The sequence below is a fragment of the Oreochromis niloticus genome, linkage group LG14 (assembly GCF_001858045.2).
Source record: "Oreochromis niloticus isolate F11D_XX linkage group LG14, O_niloticus_UMD_NMBU, whole genome shotgun sequence".
NCBI classification, from domain to species: Eukaryota; Metazoa; Chordata; class Actinopteri; order Cichliformes; family Cichlidae; genus Oreochromis; species Oreochromis niloticus.
This window is the reverse complement of record NC_031979.2, coordinates 30,739,082-30,761,413: the sequence shown is the minus strand read 5'-3', so window position 1 is coordinate 30,761,413 and position 22,332 is coordinate 30,739,082. Positions and strand designations below refer to the sequence as shown.

Here is a 22,332-nt window from a genome sequence, read left to right as displayed (position 1 = left end):
ATATCCCCCCCTGAGATTTCCCTCCAACCCAAAACAACAAAAATGACTCGAAAAATGCAAAAGCCACAAAACACATTATCACAGACAGTTGCTTTGTGATCAGCAGAAAGTAGTTTCTATGAATACACAAAATAGTTTTTAATTTAAAATATTTCCTGAATAAAACCATATGCACAAAAAATAGCCCCAACTTTGACAGTTTTTTTCTTTCTACACACTAAGCAGTGCATACACTGTGAAATGAAACTAACGCTGGCATATTTAAGTTTGCAAAGCCAAAGCAAAACTCCACATTTTTATTTTAACTTTAATCCCTTTTACATCCTGCAAAGATTCATAATGTATGCCTGAGCATCAAAGCTTGTTTTTATCTGATCTGTCCTTAATGTGACAACTGTTATGAAGTGTAGAAATACAAAAATGTAAAAGATTCCCCCAGATTATTAAAAAAAAAAAAAGAGAGAGAAGGAGAGAAAAAAAATCCACTAGTTCCTCTCCGACAGACCCGTATCTCAACTTCAATAAAGTAGCAGGCTTCTAATGCAGGTATTGGGAGAAAACAAGATACAGATTTGCATAATCAGTGTCACTATACATTTGGGTGGTAGCTGGAGTGTGGCAAGATGACACAGCTCTGGTGCTCTGGCAAGACCAGTGGGATAAAGGAGATGAATATGCATTAAATATGCTGGCAGTTCACTGCCCAAAATGTCCAGCCAAGTTTGTCAATAACATTCATGTCAGAGATAGTATTTCACGCAGATTAGCAGACCCTGCAGCGCTGTCTTCAACACTGCCATGGTAGGACAGGTGGGAGGAGCCCCTGGTGCAGTATGCAATCGTGTCTTAAAGAGTAAAAGCTCAGCCTATGTGGAAACATAAAGCCCCAAGAAATCCAATGGGTAAAGAAAAAAAAAACACAAAGAGTAACTTAGGCTTGTGGTTCTCTGCAGCAGTGATACAAAGTCTGGCATCAAGCCGCCAGAAGGTTTGGCGGTTATAAGAAAGAAATCCATCTAAAGTGTGGTATGAGCCCTCTTTAAATTACATATACATTCACATATAGTCATGTTTTTGTAGATTTTAGATCTAGTTGGATGCCTTGTGATTGAAACCTGATGGTGATGCCATGTTTACACGTTTGCTACTTTTATCCAAAATACAAAGTGGGAATACAATATTAAAAAAAATTGATAAAATGAATGCAATTCCTGATAAAAATCACAGTTTTACGTGGATCATATCCTTATTGTCTAATTTCATTTTATATCAGGATTCAGTTTGTTAGGAGTCTATCAAAAGTTTGGAACATGTGTAGGAGTGAGCAAGTTTGAGAACAAAATGCTTGCACTCTTTGGAAATCAAAGGACAGACTTCCCATTTCTTTCAAAAAGCAGATCAAGCTGTAATTTAGCATTTAAGCTAACATGAGTTATCTTTGTACAAGTGTTACTAGAGTGCTTAAGAATTTTCTATGAAATATGTTTACTGCCTACATGATTATAATTTATGAGCAAAACATATAATTTCCTGTGTTTGTTTGTGAGCAAGCAAATGATAGAATACAACATTTAAAGCTTCATATGGAAAATGAACACGGTCAAATGGTGAGCCACCCATAGCCACATCCACAAACATACTTAGTCAGCACATCATCCAGATAAAAAGCTTTGGGGACGCTTTCACTAAGGAGCTTGAGAGAAGGGATGCAGTCATTTGGTGTTGGGTCTTTTCAGCAAGCTTTTCCTAATGGGACGTTTTCAGGGACTTGTCAGCCTTAAGATGACTGAAATCTTCCTGGCCTGGGTACCAGCTTCATCTGGCTGCCACTGAGACTGCCAAGCTGATCGCTTTAAATTCTACTTTTCTTTTCCTCTTTTTTTCCTTCCTTTCTTTCTTTTTTTTGTTATGTGTGGGAGGAATAGGGGCTCAGAGCAAGACAGAGAAAAAGAAAGGAATAAGACAAGGATGGAGAGGCAGAGACAGAGGAGAAGAGGGACAGAAAGAGCAAGTGGTTAGACGAGAGGGCCTGATGAGCAATGAGCGCCTCACTCGTCCTCAATTAATCTTGTCTTTCTACCTTTGCTTTGGCGCTTCCCTTGGCACCAAGGTAATAATGACACCCTCATCCATTATCCTTTTATCCCCCTTATTCACAGGGAATTGCTTAATAATATGTTACAGATTCGTCCTCCTTCATATAATTCTTTCTGTCATTCGCAGTATATCATCTGGAAAACACACAGCCCCCTTTCTGCCGGACGCTGTTTGAGGATTATCGCGGGTGACACCTTCGGGATGCAGCCAGAATCTGGAGCATCATTTTTTCAGCCATAAAGTGGAATTACCCTGACTTATCTGTCATTGCCAAAAGCACAACAAGCCATTCAGGGCCAAAGCAAAGGTGGAACAGGTTCTTATCGGCTTCTCTGAACGAGAGGGCTTGTAAATTTATGCTAATGAGGGCCTTTGTCATCCAGGCTCACCCCTTGGGGCTGAACAGGGCTTGCAAGGGATGATAATCTGGCTGTTGAGTGCACTAGATAATTTGTACTTTATCCTCATGTAATTATATAGTTTAAATCTTTTTACCAATGCTAATCCTTCAACACGAGGAAGTGTCTTAACCGTGTCCATGGTTCTTAGCAGCACTAGTTAGCGTGCAGCTGACTCCCTCATAAAATCACGTAGGAGGAGTGCAGCGCTGATATAATTACTCTGACTTTCTGTAGCCTGTGCTGTGAATCCTCCTATCATTTTGATCCACCTTAGCAGGCAGGCAGTAAGCCAAGCTAGCAGCCTGGGGGTGTGGGAGACAACACAGGAAAAGGTGAAAACATTGTAGCCTGACTGAAGAGCTCTTTCCATTTTTTGTCAAGAGTAGAAAAAAAAATGACGGGGTGAAAAGGAAAATGAGGTAAAATTAGTAAAAGTAAGTGCAGTAGGGCAGCTTCGCAGAGCTTTTGAGGTCCCTCTGCTGTCCAGCGGGACTCCACGCCATCTCGTGTGCCTGCCAAAGCCGACAGCCCCTGACAAGCTGCTTGGCGTGCTGTAATTTGACTAATTACACTGGATTAGACCATATTAATGCAAGCTGTTTTCTCCAGGGTCATTGACCCACCCAGTGTGTCCCTTGCTGGCTTTCCTCAATTCTGCGTAAACAAAAGAATCTCAAGAAAATAAAGCAGATTTTTTAACTAAGCTTTGAACATGTATCAATTTAACTGATGTTATTTTTATAATGGGCGAGACTGCTACAAAGCATCCACAGCATAGAAACTGTGAGATGCAGACTGCACTTTCCTGGGGCACATCATCACAAGGTTCTTTGATAACAAACCAAATCTTTCTCCTCCAGCTTTGACTCTTTGTATGGAAAAAAAAAAAAAGAATCTCAGAGAGGTACCATAGTTCATGAGAAACAGAAGGGGTTGGAGTTACTAAGAATGGCATCAAAAAGCAGACAACAACAGGAAAATGTAACTTTGAATTTTGTGATTTTGACTTTTAATTTCCGAAAAATATCAGGACGAAACGAGAGTAATGAGGCACTGTGAGGTTTAGCTATGTGTTCAAACGTCTTCCTAGGGAAACTGTGTTTTGAAATCTAAAAGGAAATAAAAGACACATTATTTGATCTGGAAATAATACTCAGAGAACCAAAAAGCATACTTAATTGTACAAAGAATGATGGGGAACCAACTCATTTGCATTTGTAAAAATCCACAAAGAAAGAGGGGAAATGAGCCATACGATATGTGTGTTTTAATACAAATGCTCTCTCAATTGTACCAAATCAATTTGAATTCCACACAATAGAGAGGCAGCTTCAGTGTTTGTATGTGTTCCTCTGCCTTGAACACGGTGTAATAATAGTCTTAAACCATGCGTTATAAAGACAGAATACCAAAGAGGCTTACAGCCTTAGTTTCATGAAACATTTAGGTAAAAGTTCCAAAGGCTGAGGATGATGAAAGAAGGTAAGCTTGAAAATGGGCTTCTGGGATCCACAGCCCTTATTGTACAGAAGTCACATCAAATTAATGCTGAGGGCCATTTGCAGCCTTTCTTCTCCTGAGCTTTTCAGAACGGATTAAGCTATGAAAACTCAGAAATTACTAAAGCACCTATTAGGCATTAAGCTTACCCTTTCTTCTCTTTCCCTTTGAAAGTCATTGAATGTGCTTCACTTCACTTGTACCACAATTCACAAGTTGTTTGCATACTTGAAAGAATGGCAATTTGATGAAATTTGTCCTGTGAAATGTATATTTTAGACTTGCTGCTTACCATTTCTTAGCAGGAGAAAATCTACTTCTATAAACATTTTACACCGTTCACCCTTGTTTTACCCAGTTATTTGTTACTTTACAAATCTGCATATTATACAAATTCATCCTGTAGCTTCAGATAGCGGTGTAAGCATTTTTGCTGATAGTTTCAGTGTTTTCACACTGGAGAAGAGCTGCTACTGCTGGGTTTCTCTCAGGCTTTCTGCACCCTGCTTTGCTCTCTGAATGCCTCTTCAAAGAAGCACAGGGAGTGCATGAATTGTAATTATGGCTCCTAAAAGGATTCAAGAGCAACCGAACGATGGCACTTGAGAAACAGGTCGTGTGGAGTTAAACGGCTGTCAGACACTCAAAGCACAGCAGCATGTGAACAAACCCACAAAGGCTGGACAAGTCCACTTTTAGGGCCCTCCTGCCCACTTTCTCTCTCGGGAGGGAGGGGGGGATTAAAGATCAACTAAGTCCCAACTAAAGACCCATATAGCTTTTCTTCATCTTCACTCAAATTCAAGTTTTCAAGAAGGTTCCAGCTTTCCAAGTATGAAACTCAACCTGAAAATAGTAACAACTTGTTCAAGAGCCGTTTAGATTTGACTCAAAGATTTTTAATCAGGGAAAATATTCACTTCTTATAAACAGGCTATTATACAGAAAAAATAAATCTTCTTACATTTCAAGGTAAATGAAACAGCAGGAGCGCAGCACGTGAGAAGGAGAAGCAGATGTGTGAGAGATCAGGTAATTGGTACCACCTGAGAAACCACTGTAACCACAGTGTCAGATTATCCGACAATCTAGGCTTCACAATTATGGAAAATATCATCTGCGCTCCACAAACAGCTTCAATGACTCACCAGGGCACAGGACCCCTCGCTTCACATTAAAGAGACCAGCCTTCAGTCAGGACCTTCAGGAACTTCAGCCCCAGCCTACTCCCTGAAAGCACCCTTAAAGAAACCAACCTGCAGCGTGAAGTCCCTATGCATGACCCTTATTAAACTCCTAATTGGATTGAGAGCCACTAAGAAAAAAAAATTCAACATTGCTCATTCAGCTGAGATTTTCTTTAACATTCCTTCCAGTAGTTTGCTCCTTCAACAATAACATTCAAACTCGTGTCACTGAAAACCTTTTTTTTCTCTTTTCAAAACACAAGCAGATTTTTTTTTAAATAGGAGTATAGGCAAAACCTTATTCACCTTTTTTTATGATGTTCAGAGCACTATTTGATTTTCACAGGGTGCAAGTGACAGGCTGAAACAAAGCTCAGGGATGCCCATTGTAAAGCCTTTCATTATTGTAATGGTTTTAAAATGGCTACAAGCAGGGCCCTATTCACTAGTGACCAGGCTACTCCGCTCTCATGTTCATATCCAGGACAAACTCTAAGTGGGAACTCTGGAGCCAGCTGATGAGTTTACTCTGGAGTCCCGAACTATCAGTGCCTACAGAAGTTCCCTCCACATTTACACTAATTATAGAGAATAAATAGTTCCATAACAACAACATCAATCAAGTTCATTATGAAAAACAGCATAATGACAATAATTACAATAATATCTCATTAAGAAAAAGAATAAGAGACAGGGGAGAATTAATAGCAGACAGGTGTACAACACACTGCAATTATGGAACCTGAAATTAGTTCATTGCCTCGAGGCAAACACAAGAGAAAGGGAAGGTTGTGTGTGTGTGTGTGTGTGTGTGGGGTGGTGGGGGGCTGGTTTTAGGGCTGGGAGTAAGACTGATAGAGGAAGGCTCACTGACAAAAAAGGAATTGCAAATAAGCAAACAAAAATGTCTTAAATGTGTAAATTAGAGAGAAAAATAAGAGGGAAAAGCAGCTTTTCCCTGCAGACTGGTTCCTTAGATGAGAAAGGAGCAGCGAAACGTGATCAAGGGGAGCCGTGGAGCGGTGCGGCAGGCGTCAAGATGAGCACTCAGCCAGCGAGTGGCAGCTTCTCCTTTTCCAGTCAATCATTCATTACAGAGCCAAGTGCTGTGGAGGAGTGCCTCCTCTTTTTGACCTATCATATTACTGCCTCTGTAAACTCCTAATCCCCCCCTTCGTTAGATGGTGTCAACAGCCGACATGCTCACTCCCTGCCGCTGCACTCCCTGCTCAGACACCTCCCAAGCCCTGCCAAGACCACAGAATTGACACTCTAATAAAATCGTTTGAAATTTAACGAGGTAGAACGGCATAACTTTATCCTTCTTTCTGGTACTCTTACCCACCTTTTCGACTTGTTTTCTTTTTTGTAAATCGTTAGAAAGACGCACAGAAAAAATTAGTTAACTGTAACATTTTGTTTCACCATAAATTTTAGATACATTTAACTGTAAGCAACCTTAAAAAAGTCCTGACTTTAGGTCTTCAATCTTTTATTGGCTGGACTGAGAGGCCAGTCATTTTTTTTCTTTTTTGCCTTGAGGCTGTTTCTAAGCAGGTGAAAGCCTGAAGGCAGGAACCTGCACATCAGCACTTCTTCGTCCATCATGACTCTTTCATGGCAACCCCATCTCCTGAGCTTCTCTAATAGAGCCCAGTGAGATGACTACTATAATGAGTCCAACGGATAAAAGCCCAGCGGGACAAAGCAACATTCAGATACATCTTCACATACACACCAGCACAAATCTGGGACTCTCTCTGCGAATTTTGTTATAAAACTAAACAAAAGAATCAGGCACAGGGTGGAAAGCAGGAAACCAGATGAAACATCTGTGTTTTGGCCGAACTCCAAAACTAATTTTTCTAGCAATTAATAAAGTCATGCAGATCACAAACAACAGAAAACAATCAAGTTCATTACAGGAGCATCCAAACATATCACAGCTGTCCTTCACACACTGACCCTTTTCAAAAAAAAAAATATTAAAAACATACACACAGACCAACAGATCCAAGTGCGCATGGGTTTAGGTAGGGTCCCAATTTAAGCTGACAGATACCAGATAGCAGATACTCAAGGAAATGACAGCACAGATTTAGGATGGTTCTGAGTTTAGCTGAATGTGACAGTGCCGCAACAAAACTATTAAACATGAGTGAAGGCGAGTAATGCTAATATTCTTTATTTCTTAATAACATGTAGCACATAAGCCTTTGTAGTCAGTCAGGATCTTAAAATATCGCACCTTATTGGGGGTATATATGTAAATTGGTGAGATAAACTTTGTCACACCTACCACATAACATGGTTTAAGGGATGTTAATTACCGTATAAAATAAGCAATTGGCATCCGGCCCCATATGTCCCACTTTTTGGGTGAGGAAGATGGAAATGAGGTGGGGTAGATTCGATTGTGACATACTCGCCGTCTGTGCTCCACAATGTGTGCCTTTGCCAGTAACAGGCTAATATTCAGCAGAGCTCACCACCACCAGAACTAATGAAAGTAGACAAAATGTCTCTGCTGCCATCTTTGTCTAGCATCCACTCAGGGTGAGCCTCCCTCTTTCCCTCCTCTCCTTTTCACCTCCCCTCTTTCCCCTTGCTCTTGAAGGGAGGGTGACAGCAGCATAAAATGGTGGCGAGCAAATGTGCCTTCCATGTGGCAGCAGCGGTGGGGGTGACAGGCCAGGCTGAGGCCAGTGCTATCAGCAGTGCATGGCTGTTGCTTTGAACAAGCTGGATGGTCGCCATGGAGGATCAGGATAGAGCTCATGAAACGCCAGCAGTTGCAAACAAAAGCATCTCAATATCAAATCAAGAAAAAGACCAGCCACCCTTGAGAGAAAACTGCTAGCTCTTTGATGAATGGAAACTTTGCTGTTTACTGACACTTGTTAATAAGTGACCGCACATCACACCATTATTCTGGTTTGTTTTACAGCCTTCACACAAATCTGATTCAAAAAACTGCATTTACTGACATTATATTTATTATTCATATTTTTTCACTGTGTTGTAATTTTAATTTAATATATAAAATATTTATATATGACTTACAGAACATCTAGGGATACTTAAAACTACTGAACAAAGCAAACTCACTTCATCCAGCAATTAGTGGTTGAGTCTTTCAGGGGGTTGTTATTTAACCCAGAGCTCTGAGGATGATGAAGCAAGGGCATAAATCACAGAGTGAAACAAGGCAGACTCCTCGATTCATTAATGGAAATGATCTGTCAATATGCTGGAGTCAATTCACACGTGTCAGCTGGGCTCAGCACACAATGGCCCAGCCAACTTATGAACTCCCTGCACCACTCCAACGAGTCCATAAAACAACTGGCAACGCCGCTGGGGAGCACCCCGAGACACCACCCTCTTGCACAGACCACCAGATGACACAGATGGGGCGAAACCAAACAAAGACGAGAGTCCCTTTGTACAAAGACGGACCCCTTTCAAAAGCCATTCATGCAACAAATTGGGGAAATCTGGCCATGCAGCACTTTGGGCTTGCTCTTTTATTAGCATGAGCCTTACGTCACAGTAAGTGAAATCAGATTTATGGCTCTCTGCTACAAAAAGTGGTTAAAATTAAGCACAATTTTAAGAAAAAAAAGAAGCAAAGCTAAGTTAACAACAGTTTGACTATGTTATCCAGGAACAGCTTGTTCTGCTCTAACTGAACCATGGTGTAACGAGCCGAGTCACTTTTTAAAAAATTACATTTTGCTGCATTGCACAACATTAACCAAGGCATCAGCTAAAGAAACGCTAATGAGGAAAGCTACACAAAGACAATGCTGAGCCTTGCTTTCATGTCTTCTCCTCTGGAGCTGATGGATTATTTGGCTAAATATAGAGCTAAAACATGACATAATTTTTATTGTCAAATCATCTTGACAAGCTTGTAAGCAAATGTAACTTCAGACTGCGCGTTCACTGCATCAGATAGAGGTGCAGATATCACCGATACTTCGCACTCACAGGGAATAATACCTATTAATAACAGCCATGCACAAGGTACTGTAGGGCTTCAAGCTTTAGCACTTTCAAAGAAGGCCCATCAGTTATTGAGGTTTATTTCCATGTAGGTCATTAAGTATGAGCACACAAGCTTTCTCTTGTTAGTCCCTCTGCATTTTTCTTTTCTTGTTCTTTCTCAGCTGCACACTGGTGCTGCTGCAGCAATCTGCATAGAGAGACATTTGTCATCATTAGCCCTGCTCTGACAGTTGGCACCCGGTACCTCAGATCTCTAAGACTGGCAATTATGAACCCTTCATCCCTTATTTAGGCAACATCACCTAATTTCATCACAGGCCTCACCAACAGCGTTTGATTACCAACACCCCCAAACCTGCAATATGCCCTCGATTCTTGCATTTCCTTTGTTTTGTGCTTTGGCGTACTCCTACTCCCAGATCACATGACACGTGGGAGAGAGTTGTGTTCATTCAATCTGAGATTTGAAATTACTTATCATACACAAGGGCCGTAGAGAGGCCCGCATATGAGCATCATGGGGTCAGTGGGCAGATGATTACAGCACCCACTTTTAGACGGTAGACATCTTGCAGACATTAAGATTAATCACAGCGTTGTTGCTGAATGGCTGCCTTTAAGCACAAACAAGGTGGAAATCAACAATAAAGCAAAAACAAACCAGCTAAAACAGAAATGAAAATAAGTGCATGCTAACATATAAACTGTTCAAGTCTTTATGACCTAAACAAATCCAGTTTCTAGAAATCAACAATAGGAACTCAAGTAGAATAAAGTAATAAAAACCAGGTGCCCCAGTTTCCAACACACGAAATGTTTAACAACAAAATACCAACTGCAAACTGCATGCTGATAAAGCGCAGCAGCAGCACTGTCACTGCATCTGGCCAAATGCATAAAATGTGTATGAAAAGGTGTGCCGAGCATTACGTAAGATGTATGTTCGTTTTAGTAACACAAACCAGGCATTTCTCTGGATTGTTACTTTGGCAAACAAACTTGAATTGTATATATATATATGCTAAATTCATGCAAATACATGCATGTAATTTATCAGCGAGTCTGACAAGCGTACCATATTGCAGAGGGGAGGGGTGAAGGGCCAACTGAAGCTGAGACAATCAATTAAGTTTTATAATTTACACTTTTCTTCGCCTCCCTTTTCTCAGAATGCTCCATCAAACCAATACATTTGGTTATTTCTGTGTGCTGAAGCTTACTGCGAACAATGCCTGTTGAGGTTACCGCTAGAGGGTCTCTGGGTGCCCTCTGGCCATGTGCTCCAGCTTCCTGACTTATCCAAATGAGGCTGCTAATACACAGCGGAGAATAAAACAAATGAATGGACACAATCCAAAGGGGGTCCACAGTGAGGCTCCAGGCCCCAAAATTAACTGGCCTCCTACAGAGACACCATATTGCGTGGAATAATAATGCTCCATTATTAAAAATCCCAATGACAATTTCATTTTGTGACAAATAAAATTACAGAAAAATGTGTCAAAGTGAGTGACCATCCCATGAGTATATTATTTCTCACAGTTTGAGATCTAGCTATGTCACATAACCGAAGTGTCACTGCTTTTAATCTGATCTGCACAAACAGATGCCATCCTCTTAAGTCCACTTTGGCTAATCCGTACATTAATTCGGGAGCTAGCTGGTTGAATTTCCTTTGTGTGGGAATACTGCTTGAGAGAGTCTTTTTCCAGACTAAAAAAACCCCCAGAAACCTAATGAAATTGCAGTTGTCAGACTTTAGTTGTGTAAGTAGATTTTTAATAAAACATCATTCACAATTACAACGTCAGTAAGAGGATTGCTCACCACAAAAATCTTGATCCAGTTTGTGGATCGTATTATTAGGTAATGCAAAAAAATTGAGCTGAAACACGCACATGTGATTCTTTAAAACTCTGTGAACAGAGCACTGATTGCTATTTTCACAATTTAAACTATTTTTCAAAACATAATTTTTAATGCATGATGCTGCATAGTGTTTTATGCATGTGTGGTAAATAATACATAACTATACAGCAGCATAAAGCACGCAAATGACTCTGGCGTCACTTGGTACAACATGACTTCCAGTCACTCAAAGCGGCACTCATCTCATCAAAGGCCAATTACGCCATCAGACGAGTACCACTGAACTTATGCCCATCTATGTTAATATGATGATCGGTCTTGCTAGAAGAAAGGAGAAAGAAAAAAGGAGAAAAAATGAATAAGTGTAGAGGCATGCTCTTTGAAAACAAAGAGTCCTTCAAAACAGGGTCACATGCTTGTGCAAAATTAGGGGAAGTAGAAGTCATTGTATTGATTTACACAATCATGCATGCATTTTGCTCGGTCAGAAATAGGCCTGTGCTGGAATCACAACCCCATATATCACACTGGAGGGCCTTCAATAGCCTAGCGGCATGGCGAATGAAGCAACAAAGATTGCAATGTAGTAATGGTAAAGATATGGGTAAGGAGACTGAATTGTTTTAGGCTAGACCTGACAACTGCTGGAGTCATGGGACTGCAGAGCAGGTTGAGTTACTGTGAGATCTGTGCAGCCACATGCTTTAGATTAAGAGGTGATAATCTCAATGAAAATCCTTGCTTCTATCACGCATAGGGACGACCAAACACTGGAGTACAAACTCAAGAGGTGCAACTGGATTCTGAGGTATCTCACTTGGAGAAAGATAGCCTGGAAAGTGAGCCTAGTCTGGTTTCAATAAAGAACAAGTACCTGCTGAGCTGCAGACAGTGGGAGAGAGTGAGAGAAAAGACTATCAAAGCCCGAGAGGGGAAGACTTTTAGCTACCTCTCACCACATGAAAACGTTCAATGTCCTCCACAGTCACCAGAAATAAGTCAATAAGAATAAAACATTTAAGTTGTAAAATGTAGTTAAAGTTACCACATTTAAATGTGGTGAAAACTAGAATAAAATAATATTGTTATTAGTGTTAACTAGTCTCAAACGACTGTATTTAAAGAAAGTAAAAAATAAAAAGAAATCTACTCAAATCTGTAATTTCTGCCTAGTAACAGTGTGAAATTATCACAGAGGTTTACCAAGCAGCTACTGGCAGTGTGTTCATGACAGGCTGTGCTGATAATGGGAGTCACCTATCTATCAAGGTCCTTCGTGCACACACGCCACCTCCCGCTCAGCCGCATCCATGTAGTTAGAGCTGGAACTGACGAGCAGCGGTTTGCCCTCATAATGTCTGGTTGTGTGCAGTTCAGGCAAGAGCAGAGATGAGTGTAAATGACTTTTTGTTGCTTATCTGATCCACGCAGCATCATCTTTTTGAAGTCTTCTTCAAAGCGTGCACTGTATTGTGAGATGGAGTGCCAGTGTAATGATGAGAGCCAGAGAGGGTTTAGTGCAGATGTAAGCTCACTTTATTGAGGATCATGGCACTGTGTATAAAATGCACATACACATGATAATTATTTTGTTTTTATTTACTTTTTTTTTATTTTTCATTTTCAAAATATTGAAACTGTTTATTTTTTCCTGGATTTTTTTTTTTTTGGTGGTATTACTATTTTGTTGAATAAAACACATGTATAAGAATGCAGTATGCCAATCTAAAAGATTTTATTTATTTAAATAATTATTTTTCATAACATACACCACACAATAATAACTTTGATAATCTTTAATATCAGAAGTACTTTCAGAGAAAATTAATAACCCAAAGACCAAAATAAATATTGAATATTTTACACATTCTCCTTTCACTGACTTAAATTAAAATACATTTTTTGGTTAAAATGATAAAACTCATTTTTTTAAATGTAGAAAACTGTAAGAATCATATAGTTGTTAAGATTACAGCTGTTTTGGTTTTCTTACAAAATACATTAATTTAAATGCTAAAATAAAATGACATTGTTGCTGCCACCCCCCCCAAAAAATACAAATACATATACATACATACATAATGCATAGAAAAATACTTTTAAAAAAATCTCGTTATCATACAAGCTAAATTTTAAAGCTGACATAAGTTACTCAAACTTATAACTACTAAATTAAATAAAAAGTCAAAAATGATAAATAGCTTGAAACTATTTTATTCTTGCAAAATAAAGGCGGTAGTTCAACGCTGTTTATTCACCTAACATAACATTTAAAGATCCAATTAAAAAAAGCAAAGCTTGATTGTTTTCATTAATATGTCTTAAAATGTACAAAAGTATTTTTAATCCATACATATTAATATATTGCTGTGTGCATTTCTCCATTCAAATTGTGATTTATCTGCTTTAACCTACATGAAAAGAATTCGATCTCGTGCGATGCAGAAAGAGGAAAATTTAAATAAAACTGAAAACTGAGCCGTTTATTAGACGAATACATGAATACCAAACAATTCTAAACCCACCTACTGTTTCAAATATGATTCAACAAAGCGCACTAAAAAAATAGAAGATAGCGTCCAACGGAAAATAAGACACGTTGAGCTGTGGAAATTCTGTTTTTTTCTTCACCTTCTTCTCTCCAAATGCGTAGGTGTACTTCCGCTCCTCGATATACTACTAGTACCTGTACTTTTTACTTGTATATAACACCCGGGGATGAATTTGTTTTCGATAAACTGCGGTGACGCATCGGACAGCGATTGGACATCTTGGTTTCAACTCCTCCCTTATAATAAAGAGTGTGTGTGTGTGTGTGTGTTTCCGTTGTAAAACACAGCAACACCGGGCGTCTGCGTCAAGAGGACACACTCCACTCTGCGCAATTACGCGGACTCTTAACTGGCACAGTGATCAGACAAAAACGAAAAAGGCATTTCTACTGAACAAGACTGAAATGGACTTTTAATCACGACACCCTGATAATTTCGAGGACTTGCTTTGAACACTTCAATGCAGTTTACGGCACACCAGCTGTGAATGTTGTGATATGATTTTTACGCGTGTGCTCTGAGCACAGCTTATTTGTTTTATAAATATACTTTTTCTTTTTAGGTAGCTTTCTTTCTTCTCTAAAATTGGCTCCCGTACAAACAGCCGCGTTGGATCCCTCGGCTTACTGCGAGACTCCGGTGTATAACCCGGATCTCTGCCCTAATATGATAGCCGCCCAGGCAAAGTTGGTGTATCACCTCAACAAATACTACAACGAGAAATGTCAGTCTCGGAAAGCAGCCATCGCCAAAACCATCCGAGAGGTGTGCAAGGTGGTTTCGGATGTCCTGAAGGAGGTGGAGGTGCAGGAGCCCCGCTTCATCAGCTCTCTCAGCGAGATGGATAATCGTTTCGAGGGACTGGAGGTCATTTCGCCCACCGAATTCGAGGTTGTGCTCTATCTGAATCAGATGGGAGTATTCAACTTTGTGGACGACGGGTCAATTCCCGGCTGCGCCGTCCTCAAACTCAGCGATGGCCGCAAGAGAAGCATGTCTCTGTGGGTCGAATTCATCACAGCCTCCGGTTACCTCTCTGCGCGCAAGATCCGGTCGAGATTTCAGACACTGGTGGCGCAGGCAGTAGACAAATGCAGCTACAGAGATGTTGTCAAAATGGTCGCTGACACAAGTGAAGTGAAGCTGCGCATTAGAGACAGATATGTGGTACAAATCACGCCGGCTTTCAAGTGCACTGGCATCTGGCCACGGAGCGCTGCGCACTGGCCCCTGCCTCACATCCCCTGGCCGGGACCTAACAGGGTGGCAGAAGTCAAAGCGGAAGGTTTCAATCTTTTATCCAAAGAGTGCTACTCCCTGAACGGCAAGCAGAGCTCAGCAGAGAGCGACGCCTGGGTCCTGCAGTTCGCCGAGGCCGAGAACCGACTCCTTCTGGGTGGATGCAGGAAGAAGTGCTTGTCTGTCCTCAAAGCGTTGCGAGACCGTCACCTCGAACTGCCCGGGCAACCACTGAACAACTACCACATGAAAACCTTGGTTTCCTACGAGTGTGAGAAGCATCCCAGGGAGTCGGACTGGGATGAGAACTGCCTCGGCGATCGCCTGAACGGGATACTATTGCAACTTATTTCGTGTTTGCAGTGCAGAAGGTGCCCTCATTATTTCCTGCCCAATTTAGACCTATTTCAAGGAAAACCTCACTCTGCTCTAGAGAATGCAGCCAAACAGACTTGGCGACTGGCGAGAGAAATACTGACCAACCCCAAAAGCTTGGAGAAACTCTGAGGTAAAAATAAAATATATTAGTTCACCTCGTCTTAAAAATGTTTTGAAGAGGCCTAATGAGCTCCTAAACGGACACAAAATATTGCCAACCGATTTGCAAGTCTTGTGAAATGTGACTGTCCTCTGTTGTTATGTTTTGGCCTAGCCTGTTTCAAGATGATTTGCTTTTTTAAATAACAGCTTAGCTTGTCACTCTCCCCGTGCACCTTTTGGAGGTGTCAATACTTAAATTTAAATTATTGGCTAATCCAGGAGGCCACCTCAGAAGTGGTTCCTTTCCTCTCCGTGTCACACGGTTGCCTAAATCCTGCATTTCCTCAAACGCTTTAGAAAAAAGCCCCGAGACAACCTTTGGAAAAACAAAAAAACACATCTGTACATTTTATACTGTAAATACATTCATAGATTGTGATTCGAGTGGTCTGAAATTGTGAATGTTGTTCTGTGACACGTAAATAGGATCCACCTGTTTAAATCTACTTCTGAACTTTTTTTTTTCTTTATCTGGTAGAAACGTTTTTAATTTATACTTGCATCAGTGGTAGTCTGATTCACCTGTTTCAATGGACTTTTTCTAATTTTTAAAAGTTTACATTTTGATGGTAGGCGTACGGCATTTTGTTACATTGAAAACATTCCATCGATTTACTTGAATTATTATTTAAAGTACAACCATTTGAATTGTTTTTCTCTACCGTGCTTAGGCCTACATGATTTAAAAAGAAAAGAAAAGAAAATGATAACATATATATAGTATAAATATATATTACAGTTTAATTGGAAAAAAAATGCACTTGAAATACACTGGATTATAACATCTGTGATCTGTTTTTTTATTTCTGTCTTTGATCTAATTTAAAGAGCTAATAAAACGAGCTGTTTTATATTTGTGTCCCATTATGGTTTTATTAAATGTGTATTTGAAATAGTGAAGTAGGCCTAATGCGATGAAATAATTATTTATTTGAACTTTTAATTTTGGGGGTCTCATGCTCTCGTTAGTATTCTACATTTCAAACTTTCCAAAAGAAAACGAGGGAGGAAGAAAGAAAGAAAAAAATAAGTAATTTTCTTATTCAACATTTTAAAGCAAACCAGCAGATTGAAAAAAAAAGAAAGGAAAAAAATATTTATTAAGCATTCAGCACTGGGGTCCAAAAATATGACCTAATAACAAAAATCTGAGCAATAAACTTCTTCAAAGGAAAAAAATACAGAGCATATGCGTAAGAGCGGAGGACTTTATTTTTCAAGAAAACATGAAATCTCGCGTTTTGATTTTATATCTCCAAATTTGTACTGAAATAAAACGTAAATGCTTAACACTTGTAAGACAATTGCAACGGAAGGGCAAAAAACACCGAGAAGCACGTCTGAAACCAACTGGTCGCTTTAAACTTGAGCTGTACACTTGCTTGCAGGTTACTTACCTTTGAGTCGACCCTTTTGAAGGCAGGGTCATCCTCGTCCACCTCAAAGTAGATTTCAGTGGTGGTGATGGACAGAGTCCCCCGAGCCACCAGGACAGGGGCAACAAGCTGGGCCGGGCTGCTCAGGACCACTGGGCCTGTAGAGTGCAGAGGGGATGGCCACATGCTCAATAATTAACGCGCAAAAATTAAAAAAGATTAATACTTTAAACAATTAATATTTTAAATAAAGCGAGACTAAGTCTAATTCCGCTAAACTGCCCAATGCGATTATAGGGGGTACCATCATCTCGCGGCCTATTATCCTCAAATCCCAGACTACTATGTGCTACCACAATCTGTAGTTATAAATATGAATGTATTTGAATTTTTTTTTCAAGTGTTGCATTTTTTTTTCATTGAAACGGTTTAATTCATCACTATAACGTGTACACGACGGCAACTGAAGGGTTTTTAAAGGCCTGTTTCTGATATTGTGCATGCGTACATGCAAAAATACAGCGTATTCAGTGGAGTTATAAGGATGTAATTAAAAATTATTACAATAAATTTCAATATTTATATACACTAATAAGGAGAACTAAAAATGCTTTTGCAGTCTGAATGGTTTCCATTAAAGCAATCCAAAAAAGAAAAGAAAAACGCACTTATTATACATGAGATTAAAATATGATTTTACACAATTGTTATTCAAGACTGTTTTGACAGGGACAAGCCAAGCGACGAATTCGGAAAATTAAATTAAAAAAAGTGACAATAAAAAACAGAAATAAATGAAAATTAAAAAAAATATTAATACTCTAGTAAACCTCGTTTTCAATTCCAAAAAGACGTCGAGAGTGTTAAGGTGGGCTTGTGGCCCTGGTCAGCTGATAGTGATCACATCTTTATTTCAGTCTCCTCCCTCCTTCTCCTCCTCTGCCTCATCCTCCATGTTCTCAGATCAGTGTCGCTGTGGAGTACCGTTACAGTGATTTGTCTGCGCTCAAACGAAACCTCTCGAAATCAGGATATTTATCGATTCCTTAAACTCCAAAGAGCCACTTTAATGTCTCATCAATCTTAATCTGCGCTCCTCGGCCAATTATGGCCGCTAGTGTTACAGGAATACAAGTGGATTTCGGTCTCAACTCCCAGAGCGCCCCTTCATCGCTCTTGCAGGCTGCACAGTTAAACCGCCCTCCCTGATTTTTTTTTCTTTCCTCAGCGTTGCTCGGATCCATTAACGGTGATCCTATCTGCTGATGCTATCAGCGCAGACGCTACACGTTGCTTACAAGCTTCATATAAGTAACCAGTAACCTCAAGCCTGTTTTTCTGCATGTCTGATAAGGTCTAGTGTATTTGTTTAAAAAGAGAGCGAGCGAGAGAGACAGCGAGAGAGATTAAAAAGGGGAGGGGGAGTACCAATAAGAGTGAAAGTATGTGATCTTTTTTTTACATTATAATAATATTTGAAATACAATCGATTCTTTTTGTCATAAAGCGTTGAGCGACAATAAAAGTTGACTGCCCTTTTGTTCAGGCCAGCCCTTAAATTATAAAGCGTTCCACCTCTTACTAAAAGTAACACCTCTAGGACTAAAGTATTGTAGATTTGCCCTGAAGGACTAGGCACAGAGAAATGCTCTATAGCTTCCGGCATTAAGCCACAGCATCCATTGCTCATAGGCAGGAAGAGGATTAGGCAGTAATCCCCTCAGGGATTCTTCCATAATTAGGCTATATGGCATTAAAATGTTTACATGAGAATAATGAAATTAGGGGCAAGTTACACAGGACGAGTTGCACAGCATGAGTGGTCTATATAGAATAAAGCTTAAATTACCAGGCTGATGGACCTTTGTCTTAAATAAAATGCAAATATTTCTTAAATGACAGGCCAATTTAATGAAGTGATGAAAAGTCTCATTTCATTGTGGAGGGAGTTTGGGAGAACTGCTGAGAAGATGGGTATATTACTACCCACAACCCATCTAGTGGACTGCAGTGTTTGATTAGTGCGTTTAGATTTTATATTATGACAGAAAGAGAAAGGGACATGGGTTACAAGCATACCAGAGCGGTATCATTTACTTAGAAATTCTTACATGTCCACTTATAGTAGATACATATATATTTACATACAAAGACATGCATTTTTAAACCACGAAAGCACTTACAGATGTTTGAAATGAGAAAACAAATTTGGGAACAAAAATAAATTGAGTAACTTTTTCTCGTCCTCTCCCATCCTTTGAGATTTACGTTCATAAATGTTATGTTGCTTTTTCCTTTATGAAGATGTTACATCTCAAGGGATCAGCACTATGAATGGGGACCTAAAATGGATTCAGAAAGCCTAAATTAGGGCAAAACAAAATGGTTGCGGTGCCTAAACCACACTTTGGGGTATATTAACATGGTTCCGGGATGCCAGCTGAGCAGTCATATTTACAGTCTCCTCTTTGATACGAGAGACAGTCTGCGAGGAGGCTCTGACTTCTCCGTTCTTTGTTCTCACACACTTCTATTTTCACCGATTTTGGTAACAATATGTGCATACAGAAAGGTTCATTTAATGCCAGCCCAGGCATAGACAGCATTTCCACTGTTTGTGGGGGAGCAAAACTAATCATAGGTTCAGTAACCACAACTGCCGGAGCCCATGAGTGCAGGCGCCGCCCCTTTGGCAGCAGTTGCAGGCACTGACCCAGTGGCTGGCAGGAGGAGCGCTGTTGTTGACAAGGATCTAGTCCCAGATCTGTCTTTAAGGCTGTTCATGCCTGAGATTAGATACAGGACAAACACAGACAGAGCATCCTGGTAAAAACATTACCCAAATGTTACAGTGCAGGGGGAGCTGCCCTATTGGTAAAAAAACAAAAAAAACAAAAAAGGAAAAGAAATGCATTCAACTTCCATTTATCACAAATAGTTATACACATAGTTAAACCAGCATTTACTTATCAAAATCAGTGTCAACCTTCAAATTTTGGTTCCTAATTTCAGCTCACACTTCATAAACGTATCTCAAATATTCAACCTCAGCATTTTTGTTTTGTACAGCATCATTATTAATTCTCTGAGGATAAAACACTCGGTTTGTATGCTAGCGCTCGCGTTGCACTTTAGACAGACCAGTGCAGGGTTCATCTGACAGACATGAGTGTTTGACTGCCTGCTGGCCCTGGGACAAAAAGGAGGGGTTAGTGTCCTCCTCTGAGATTCATCTGTGGGATCTTAGAGGGGATTTCACTGCTCAGCAGTGCCCTGGTTCTGACTGAGATCCATATACTAAGCCACAATAACTCTGTAATGCACGGCTGTGAAAGAGAGATGTTTATTTAAGTGTCTGGCAATAGATTTTTTAGACTATTCCCTTTCCCTACATTTTTTTTAATCACAGTTTGTTCCTGGAATGAATAAATTAGATTCATGCATTTATATCTGTTACTGTCATGCATGTTTGTTGCAGCTCTGGTTTTACAGGATTTGGAAATAACAGTTTGGCAACCTAACAGCTACTCAAGTACTAGGATTGTGCAATCATACCACTGAAACTGCAGTTAAACCAACAGAACCTGGTAACATCTTCTAATTATCCTGTTCAGTTTTGTTAGTTTTGAAGACAATCCAACCACCATGAATGCTCTATCAGGGAAAAACAAAGGACAGCACATAACATTTAAACAAAATTTAAATCATGACTGAAAAGGCATGTCGGCCAAGAGCTAAAAATGTTATGTATATACAGCATTGATGCAGTGTGCGTTTATTTATATATTCTGAAATTAAAACAGCATCCCATGACAACAGCAACTGCTAACAAAGAGTGATGGGCTTTCACCACTTGCAGAAAAACTGCACCTACTTTTTTTTTTTTTACTGCTTCTTTTTCTTGTTCACCAGAAAATAGAAAATGTTGGGTTTTTTTATTTTTTTTGAATGTAGAATGACTGCTAGAGTTAAGTATTACTTCATTTTCTAATTAAAAAATAACTTTAGGTATCACACACACACACACACACACACACACACACACACCCAGTTGTTTGCATGAGGTGTTAAGTGAAGATCTGGCTTTAACGACAAGAATGCAGTCCAGCATTCTTGAGCTGCACTCAAAGCTGAAGCGAGCTCTGTCTAACTTACCTTTTAAAGCTATGCCGAGGTTCAAAGGCAGGACAATTTTCTCCAGACATGTATTACACTGGCCAAATTACAGGCGTTTTGGCCAACCACCACCTTTACAGTATGCTACACTACTAACTGAATTGTGCTAGACAAAGTATTAAAGCTGTATTAGGATACTGACTGTGAAATCAGACAATAATCATACAGGTAACATAAATCAAAGATGTTTTAATCAGTACAATTTCTATTCTTTGACTCTTCAGAATTAAATAATGCAGGAGAATTAAGAACAATTAAGCTTCTTTAACACCCAATTATAAAAATGTATTCTATTTTAAACATTTTCCATTCAATAGATTGTATCTATTAAAAGTGTGACTTATTATGTTATAATATACAGTAGATGTCAAGCTTGTGTGTGGTGTTAGGATTATTTTTTATGGTTAATACCGTCAAATCATTGCATGAGAAAAGATGTATTATCAGACATCCGATATATCATGTTATACTAAAAGTACCAAACAATCACTGTGCAGCACACTCTTACCAAATATTTCAAGGTTTTCACTTTCAGATCTACTTTTACCACTGCAATTTCATTTTAGTGCACTTTAAATGCTATAACACATGCATCCAGTTACTTCACCAATTATGCCAGCTATTAGGATAGGAACAAGCAGCAGTGGTGATTTATACTTACCACCCAGGTTGTCCATCTCCTTCTCCTGCAGCAGGCTGACAGCATCGTCGTCTCCATCCAGTATTAGTTCGGTCTCAGAGTTCTGAGTGGTGACAGTTGGGCTGCGGAACACCGTCTTAGACTTGACCACTTCGTCCTTCTCTGAGGCTGTAAAAGCAAGTACGGGAAGAGAGAGCACTAAATGTCATCTACTGCTCTTTGAAGCTAATATCAGGATTTGTAACTGTGCTTATATGAGACTGAAATACTCAGTTAATGATTGTTTTTTTAAAATTATTATTTGAAAGGAGGTAGGGCAGAAGTGTGTGCCTATAGTTTTGAATTTTTTTTTCTTTGATTTTTATTTTTATTTTTTATTTCAGAAAACTCAGTAGAAAAATAAATAAACATGAAAAGCACACAGAAACATTGCTATCTAATATTGATCTGAGTTCATAAGGCACTATGTTGCATTGGAAGGCTTATAACCTAATCGGGCTATCCAAGCTCAAAACATGGGAACTCATTTCATGTTTAACATAATACACATTGTCATCTAGAGTTTCTATGCAAATATTTTGAAGCATAATGTAATAAAGTGTACATTATGGTTTCAGAAGGTTAGCATAACCTACACAAATATCTTTGTTGGAAGGATGCTACTTGCTAGCCCCCATCCATTCATTTTCTCAGCCACTTATCCACCACCAGTCTATTTCTATTTCTGCTATTTACCACAGAGGT

General features: G+C 39.5%; 2 protein-coding genes and 1 long non-coding RNA gene across 9 annotated transcripts in view; 2 read left to right on the top strand and 1 right to left on the bottom strand.

Moving 5' to 3' along the window:
* The window catches only part of nbeab (neurobeachin b), a 200,757-nt gene that overhangs the window by 45,987 nt on the left and 132,438 nt on the right, over window positions 1-22,332 (bottom strand). For all 7 annotated transcript variants that reach the window (XM_005455018.4, XM_025898038.1, XM_019367747.2 and 4 more), the window contains 2 exons: window positions 21,610-21,756; window positions 16,794-16,930 (listed from right to left, as the gene is read on the bottom strand). In XM_005455018.4, coding sequence (XP_005455075.1) covers window positions 16,794-16,930; window positions 21,610-21,756 — 284 coding nt within the window. The remainder of the gene's footprint in view (window positions 1-16,793; window positions 16,931-21,609; window positions 21,757-22,332) is intronic.
* LOC102077567 (uncharacterized) lies at window positions 1,560-4,338 on the top strand. The gene is made up of 2 exons (XR_266565.4): window positions 1,560-2,110; window positions 2,224-4,338. It is a non-coding gene; the product is annotated as an uncharacterized LOC102077567 (long non-coding RNA).
* On the top strand, window positions 12,864-16,247 carry mab21l1 (mab-21-like 1). The gene has a single exon (XM_005455017.4). The coding sequence runs from the start codon at window positions 14,284-14,286 to the stop codon at window positions 15,361-15,363; it is 1,080 nt and encodes a 359-aa protein (XP_005455074.1). The 5' UTR covers window positions 12,864-14,283; the 3' UTR covers window positions 15,364-16,247.

What these genes read in the sequence shown, in the direction of transcription:
- mab21l1 (XM_005455017.4), top strand. Translation starts at nt 14,284, where the DNA reads ATGATAGCCGCCCAGGCAAAGTTGGTGTATCACCTCAACAAATACTAC.